Genomic DNA, 8,655 nt, shown 5'->3' on the forward strand with positions numbered 1-8,655 from the left:
CTCTCTATGGCGACTAGGATGCCTTAGAAATCACAGAGATCCACCTTCTTCTGCCTTCCAAGTGCTGGGGTTAAAGGTGAGAGCCAGCCCACCTGGTATAACTTCATTTCTCAATTGAGAAATTGTATGGTGCTAGGAGTCAAACCCATGATGCTGAGCATGCTAGACAGGTACTTTATCATTGAATTATCATCCCCAGTCATTCCAGAAATTTTATCTAAAATGCTTCAAACATAGCATTAGGTCTCACACATCACAGGTCATTTAGTCTTTATGTGGATAAGTAAAAGTAGCACCCACTACCTGGCAGAACCTTATGGGAGATGGTCACATTCAGGTGGAGTATAGCAAACACATGGTAGAAGACAGACTCTAAGCTGAGGCAGGGGGGCAATTTAACTTGGTAAAGCGGGGACATATTACAGCACTGCCTAGCTCTTCAAAATCTTCAGCCCTGGGCATGGCGGTAGACATCATCTTTAAGTTTACTTCTAAATCTGTGCCTCTCAGGTCTGCTCTGCTTTCTTATCCCTCTTCCTTCCTAGGTCTCTGATCCTTTTGCTATCCTAGGCTGCCACTTTCCAAGATGGAGTCATCTCTTCTTAGGCAGGAGGCAGGATGAAGGGCAGATGGCACAGAGGCTCACTCACCTGATGAGTGTGCAGAACTGTAAGAACGATGGATTCCTTAGCACTCCTACAGAGAAAAGAGGGAACAGGAGAGCAGTATATCATGCACTAGGTATTCATCTAGTACAAGAAGCAACACCAGAATGTTCCCCTGGGTTGCATTCCAGTATATGGATTAGGACAGAGGGTAATCTGAGGATCTGCATGGATGCCTCGCCTCCCATCATTTGTGGAAGTTGACACAAAACCATCCATATTGGTCCACATGGGCGCTCAGCAATGGTATTAGCATTACCTCTGGGCTTGTCATTTTTCAGGTTTTCTTTTCATAGTCCTTCTCACATTCTCTGCAGAAATCACTAAACCTTAGGTACGATTTTATCTGTTGACTAGAAATTTCTCAAGGAAAACTACAGGCCTGAATTATAGAAGTTAAAGGGCACACAGCCAGAGAGTCCTGGGAACCATGTACAATGATTATTGGCAATTTGGTATTTAAGCAAGAAGAGAAACTCAAAAGAAAAACCCAAAGGAGGTTATTTGGTCATTGTGACTCATATTCAGCAGATTTGTTTTAATTGAGGGACCAAAAAATGAGAGCCAAGGAGCAACAGATGGAAGCCCAGACTCTCCAGATAGCAAATATTCAAAAGGATGAAGAATTCAAAACTGTTCCAACAAGAATTGAGCCAATGATCAAAGAGGCTGTGGGCTAGGAAAATTCTCTAGCAGGAATACATGATCTTTTAAAAATAACTGAGTGAAATGGGAATAGTTTTCCCTCTCCTTGTTGGCCTTTTTCAGATGTTTATAGGGACAAAGGCATCCAAGGAGTGTCATGCCGAGTCTAACACCACAGACTTAAAATTCTAGCACTTAGGTGGCTGAGGCAGGAAGATAATAAGTTTGAGGCCAGCCTGGACTATATAGCAAGACTCTGTCTCAAATACTACCACCACTACCATCTCCACCACCACCACCACCATCAGCAGCAACAACAGTATCAAAGATACCTTGACTTTGGTGATTCACTTTTGTCTAAGACTCCTGCCTAATGACTTTTAATGAACATTTGCCACATTTGTTGAGGCAAAGTCTATTGACCAATCAGCTCCAAGATCTGAGAAGTTGCCAGAGCAAAGAATTGCATTATAGGGAGAATCTTCAGGGAGCAGTTTATCTATAATAGGGAAGGGACATATAGTCACCCACTCCAGTCCTTGCCAGTTTTCCCCATTTCATTATGAAGAAAGTTAGTTTTTACAATGACTTACAGGGCTCTCCACAATCTGGATTTATCTTCTACAATGTTCCCTTCATTATCTTACCAGACTCTTGGGGGCATCTCCCCTGCTCCTCCTTCAAAAAGGGCAGACAGTGATGTCTTAAGGGCCTTTACACTAGCTCTTCTTTCTCCAATGTATTTACCTCTTCAAGTCTTCACATGTTGCCTTCTCAATTAAGCTAATACTGAGCATTGCGTTTAAAGTTACATTTTGCACCATTGGGCCCAGCAATCTGACCTTCTTTAACCTATATACTTTCTATTCTTAAATTTTTATTTACTTCTTGCCTGCTGTACATATAATTACTCACCCTGTCCACTGTTTGTAGTGTTTCTTTTTACTATATTACAAATGCTAATAAGCCAAGAAGCTTTGTGTTTTATTCACTGCTGTGTCTTCAATGCCTAAAGTAGTGTCTGGTGCATAGCAGACAATAATACATATTAATTGAATGAATGGATGGATGGATGGATGAGCCATTAGCACCTGAGTTATCAAAAGAGTAAGGTTTGTTTTGACACCAAAGGATCTCCAGAATACCTCACAAAATCAGACTACTTTGTTCTAGGGTACAAAAGACATCCACTAGAAGGAAAGGAGGACTTCATAGGGGCATAGTTGGAAGAACTCCAGCATGTACTGATGGGGAGGGTGTGCTTGTGGAGGGTGAAGGGCACAGTGTGAAGAGTAGGGCAATGCAATGGACAGTTGAAGAAGAGACAAACAAAAGTCACTAGAGAGCAGAGACATTTGGAGGTATTGGGCTGCAGGGGGAGTATGGCAAAGATCTACTCTGGACTTTAGGCCAGCATTCCTATACCTCTCAAGCAGATAGGAGAGTGCTGTACCACACACAAAATGCCAAGTCTGCCTCTAAATTCCAGGGAGTGTTTCTGGGAAAAGGCAGGCTTTAGGGAGTTCCAGAAAGATGAATAGAAGGAAAACACTCTGAACCAAGTACAGTAGAAGGAGGGAAAAAAAGCAAAGATGAAGGCAGATTATATAAGGCAGAACGAGTGAGCGAGTGAGCAAGCTAGAGAGATAGAGAGAGCAGAGAGCAAGAGAGTCCCAGAAACTGAGGTTAGCTCACTGAATTTAGTCTTCACTTCTATCCTGTCATTTTGTCAAGACAACTATGCAAAGGCATGAGTGTGTGGTGTGGGGACAAGGACTCTGTATGTGTGTTTGCTTGTACTGTGCTTATCTCCGAGTGTTCTTTTAATGGCATATTGGATTCTCATCACTCACTTGACCTGTCTCACTGCACAGTAACTCCAAAACTCCAAAGGGCTTGATGAGGAGACAAGTTGGGGAGGACAGAGGTGAGGCTGGAGTAGGACGACTCTTCTTTTTGTCTACTCATGTTACCAGCAGAGTATGTAAGGCCTATGGTGACCATTACTGGATGATATCCACAGTTCTAGGTGGCCAGGAGTCCTGGCCAGAGCTGATATGCCTGGGAAGGTTTCTCTCTAGGGCCTTGAATAGTGGAAGCCCTTTGCCACTGCTGGGACAGGGGTGGGGACACTGCTCAGCTCCTGTCAAGGCCCCAGAGGCCCCTGTTACCTGATGAGTTCTATGAACCTCTCCCTGGGGGCTTCACTCACGTCCTCCTCATTAATAGCCACAATCTGGTCACCAGCCAGGAGCTTGTCCTCAGAGGGGCCTCCTGCAGAGGAGAGGAGAGAGGCGTGAGGGCTCAGAGGTATTGCCATGGAAAGTGCAAGTCTGGGCAAAAGCCACATTGCTTGAGGGAGTCAAGCAAGGGGAGAGAGGAGAGAGAGAGAGCGAGAGAGAGAGAGCGCGCGTGAGAGAGAGAGAGAGAGAGAGAGAGAGAGAGAGAGAGAGAGAGAGAGAGAGAGAGAACACTCCAACAGTGGCCTGCGGATGATGCAGACTGAGGCATGGTGACAGAGGTGTTTGTTGTTCCAGCTCAGGCTTCTCCCCATGGAGGACAGAGGACTGAAGAGAGAATGGAGTAGAGTCCCTTTAGCAAAAGGCCCCAGGCTCAGATGTGGTTGTAAGTGTCTGGCTGGGTTGGTTCTAAAGAGGAACAGACACTTATGTCTCATTTGAGGGTGTTACTTAGGCAAAATGAATGGCTTCTGGTACAATTGACAAGAGAAGGGGAAGAAATCTTCTCATCTGAATATTACTCATATTTATTCTGGAAATGTTTAGGCATTCATATGCTTGGAGATGGGGGGATGGATTTTAAGACTTAAAGGGTTAAAATTTTTCCAACACTGAGAGATGCTATCCCCTACAAATGTGTAAACAAAGAACAGGTCCCTGGGCAGCAGGAAATCTTCTTGCTGCCTTCCTGTCTCTAATGGTGAGGTTAAGAACTGATCTGTGGGAAAGCTATATGCCTTGGTTAAGGCAAAAGGGAGGGACAGAGAGGTGCCACAGGCAGTGCTGCCTCTGCTATCTAGGAAACTTCCTTCCTTCATTCCTTCCTTTTTTCTTTTCTTGAGAAAAGCTTTCCAGAGACAAAGACAGTAAGAAATCAGATTCAGCCTGACTCAAAACCTAAAGAAAAGCTACTTCCCACTCTCAAACTGGCCTTGATTATTGCTTGTGGCCATTTTAAAAAGTCCAGATCCCAACTTTTCTCTCCAAAAAGAAGTGCACCAAACATATATATCACAAGTATGTCACTGATGGCACAGGCCTACAATCCCTACTGCTAGGGAAGCTAAGACAGGAAGATCTGAAGTTCATGGGTGCTGGGGCTACTAAGTAAGTTCAAGGCTATTATGGGAAACTTAGCAAGATGCTGTATCAAGACAAAAAAAAAAGTGAAGACAGGTGAGAGGTAAGGTTTTAATGGCCCAGCATACATGGGGTTCAATCCCAAGTGCAAAAATGAAAAGTCACCTGAATGTATCTCAATGGCACTGGTGCCTGGGACTCATGTGCAGAGGACACCTAAGCCAGCATAACCAGCAGAAATCACCAATGGAACAGCAATGACATTTTCTAGGCCGTGCCTCATGACAGCTCAGTGATTTCAGGAATTGTGGGCATGGGGTTGACAATCATATACTTTGCAGCCACGAAGAACTGGGCTCTAATCTTTCAGTTGCAATTTACCATGTGACCTTGAGTGAGACTTCTAATGTCTCCCAGTCACTTATCTGTTAACTGAGAAAATGACAGTGCCTATACATCATAAGAATAGTGGGATGATAAATGAGATAATGAATGTATAGTATTTAAAATAGCTGACTAATCCAGGTACAGTGGTCCACGCCTGTAACCCTTGTTCTTGGGAAGTGGAGACAGCAGGATCCGGAGTTGAAGGTCAGTCATAACTACACAGTGATTTAAAGATCAACTTAGACTGTGTAAGATACTGTCTCAAAAACTGAACAAAACAAAATAGCTGATTGCTGTCGGTAAGAACTGAATAAATGATGCCTATTGGAGCTTCCAAGGGACAATTTCTTCCATTTGTTTCATTACTTCTATTTCTGTCAAAACAACTGTCTTTGGCTAGGGATGTAGCTCAGCTGGTAGAGTCCTTGCTTGGCATACACCTGGCCATGTGCTGACTCCCCAGAACCAAATAAACTGGATGTGTTGGTGCACAACTATAATCCAAACACTAGAGAGCTGAGGCAGGACAATTATTCAGCCCAAAGCCAGCCTGGGCTACATAGCTGATATCAGGCTAGCCAGGGCGACACAAAGCCCTGACTGTAAAAAATAAACACACATTAAAAAGTCAACAAAATGAAAATAACAGTCTCTCAGGCAGAGGCTGCTTTACTTAGTTCCCTTCCTTCTTCCCTCTCTTTCTAGCTTGTAGTGGAAGAGGTCCTCGGAGAACACAACTTCTTTCTAGGGCCTTAGGCCTATACACATCAGTGGTGATACTGATCTGCCTTTTGCACAAATGGTGTGTGGGCTTTCAGAGCCATGAGTGACCCTTTATAGGATATTTCATCTTTTCTGTGGCCTCGTATGGTAGCAAATACCCACTGCATCCAGTAGCTGCATGAATCAGCCCATTTTTTTTTTTACAGGGCGGGGCCTGTCAGCTCCTAGCTTTTTGTGGCTCTATCATGGTACTTTTCTTTCTTTTTAAAATTTATTTTTATGTTCATTTGTGTTTTGCCATGGGTGTCAAGTCTTCTGGAACTGGAATTACAGACAGTTGTGAACTGCCATGTGGGTGCTGTGAGTTGAACGTGGGTCCTTTGGAAGAGTAGTCAGTGCTCTTAACCACAGAGTCATCTCTCCAGTCCCTGGACTTTGCTTTTTATTCCTTCACCTTCTGCTTTGGGAAAGGGATGGAATGGGGGATGGTTTCTTACCAGCCTTCAAATTTTGTTTACTTTGTTAAAGTAGGGGTTCCTGGTGGTCTATGTTTATACCAAGTTTCACCTATTCCCTCTTCCCTAGACAAATTTGGTTTCTGATCAGAAGACAGAACTCTTTTGGCAAACTATATGACTGATTCAGGAGCCTTAGGTTATCCACAAACTCCTGTATTGAGTTTTGTTTGCTTGTGCCCTCTAGTTGAAGACAGCTTACAGATGTTTTTCTCTTTTCCTTTGAGGATAGTGAAATTCATCAAATTTCTGCAAGACCAGTTCGTACTCTGCTGCTCCTTTTGACTGAGTGAGAAACCGTTGTAGACATCTCAAGCCTCAGACCTAGCTAGTGAGGAATAAAGCCCTTTCCTGTCAATGCACAGAGAATTCAAACACAACAGTTCGGTGGCTCTACTTCATTCACAATGGCAGGGTTTCATATTTGGGGGTTGGGGGCTGTTCCCTTTTCCATCCCATGCAGTCCCTTTCAAGTCCAACTTGCCCCTCTCCAACTCAGACAGGCTCTGAGCAGACTCTTAGTTCGGCTGCTTCCTAGTTTACCCACCCTGCTATGCCTCAGTTTCCTCATTGGTAAAATGGGAGTGGTGTCTCTTACCTTGCTGGCTTTGCTGTGAGAACTAAACAAAGCAAAACAAAGGACATAGGAGATGCTTCGTCAATAGGAGCTTTTGCTACTGTCAGTCTGGCCTTGAGACTGTTCGTTCTGTTATCCTTTTCCCATCCTACCAGTGGTCCCAATCCTAATTCTGGTCTTCACTAGCTCATCTCTCACGAATAGTCTCCACAGCCTGGAGATCAGATTCTCTCTCTCTCTCTCTCTCTCTCTCTCTCTCTCTCTCTCTCTCTCTCTCTCTCTCTCTGTGTGTGTGTGTGTGTGTGTGGTGCAAGTATGGACTCATGCATGCCATTGTGCAGGTGCAGATGTCAGAGGATAGCTTCATGGAGTTGATTCTTTCCTTCCACATGTATGTGGATTCCAGGGATCAAACTTAGGCTATTAGGCATGCACAGCAAGTGCTTTTGTTCACTAAGCCATTTCTCTGGTCCCCAGGTTCTTGAGGACAAGAACTGTGTCTTGTGTTTCCCTGCAACACCGCTGGCCTTAGAGTAGGCATTCTATAAATACTCGTTGAACTAAATTGAATGGTACTTTCTCAGCCAAGGTATGATGTCTCTTCTATGCATGTTCTGTGCAAAAGGAAGATTTCCCCCCAAATCCTCTTAACTGCAGTCTCTGTTTCAGACCCCAAATGGTTTGCTATCAGTTGAGAAATCTTTACCCACGCTTGGTAAATTACTTAGTCATCCCATATACTTAAAAGCTCTGCTCTCTGGGAAGATACGGAGGTACTGGTGACAAATGCCAGGGGTTGGAGGGGTACCCTCTGAGGGTCACCTACCTGGCCTCACAGATCGAACAACCACAGGCCTCTCACTGCCGGCCACGAAGCCGAAGCCATATATAGGGTCTCGGTGAATGGTCACTTGTCGCAGTGTCTCTGTTGGCAGCTGGACACATTCCATATCATTTGCGCTCTCTTCCTGCATCACATGACTGGGGGGGAGGGGAAGATAGGAGCAAAACAAGATGCAAAGGGAACTAAGCCTCAAAGCCAGCTGGGAGGGACATCAATTATGGTTCTGGCTATGATACCTGGGAGACCACAGCTTAATTTCCTTCATGCTTTGGGACCAGCAGAAGCGATGACTACCTCGTAGTTCATCCTGGAATAAGAGGGAGCTAGGGGGAGAAGCCACTTGTCTTCAGGAGAAACTGGCGACGTGGGAATTGCAAGTCACACTCATTCTCTATGGTGTTGGGACTCTAGAAGAAGACTACATGCAAATATATTGTTCTGAAGTTAACGAACGGGTATCACCTATCTTAATTAGCTATTAACTCCCTAAAGGAAACTAACCCCCCAGGGAACAGGCCACAAAAGCAGGCGAATAAGTGGGAAAGGAAATGTGAAGTCATTCCAGAATGAGGAACATCTTCGCGAAGTCCTTATGCAATTTTAAGCTTTAATGTCTATTAGGTGATATATAAAAAGGAACTATTTAGGTGGCATATATAAACAAGCGTGCTAATGTTCAGGACCATTACTTTACACAATTGTACATAATGCCAACTTGTTTCACTTAATGGGACAGCTGGAAAATGGCCTCTGTGGGCCAGAAGGGGAACATCTTCTTGAGGCTGCTGACAGACCCGAAACTCAGGCAATGCTGGGCAAGAGGAAACACTTCCCTCACACCTGGGGGACATTTCACGTTCCTCTCTCCATGCCTACTACTTAAGCTCCTAAAGGTTAGCAGTTACACAGAGCTGTATAAAGCTTCTACACTGAGGGCCAGGGTGATGCATATTTCAGGCAGATAGGCCCAGGTGTAGCA

The 8,655-nt window shown here is 44.5% G+C and overlaps 1 protein-coding gene across 1 annotated transcript in view; it reads right to left on the reverse strand.

Annotated features, from left to right (window-relative positions):
- Positions 1–7,806, reverse strand: part of Frmpd3 (FERM and PDZ domain containing 3) — a 72,123-nt gene extending 64,317 nt beyond the window's left edge. The window contains exons 1-3 of the mRNA XM_027433584.2: positions 7,659–7,806; positions 3,482–3,584; positions 651–696 (exon numbers count right to left, since the gene is read on the reverse strand). Of these exons, the coding sequence (XP_027289385.1) occupies positions 651–696; positions 3,482–3,584; positions 7,659–7,806 (297 nt within the window). The remainder of the gene's footprint in view (positions 1–650; positions 697–3,481; positions 3,585–7,658) is intronic.
- Between the last annotated feature and the right edge of the window lie 849 nt (positions 7,807–8,655).

This window comes from Cricetulus griseus, chromosome X (genome assembly GCF_003668045.3).
Source record: "Cricetulus griseus strain 17A/GY chromosome X, alternate assembly CriGri-PICRH-1.0, whole genome shotgun sequence".
NCBI classification, from domain to species: Eukaryota; Metazoa; Chordata; class Mammalia; order Rodentia; family Cricetidae; genus Cricetulus; species Cricetulus griseus.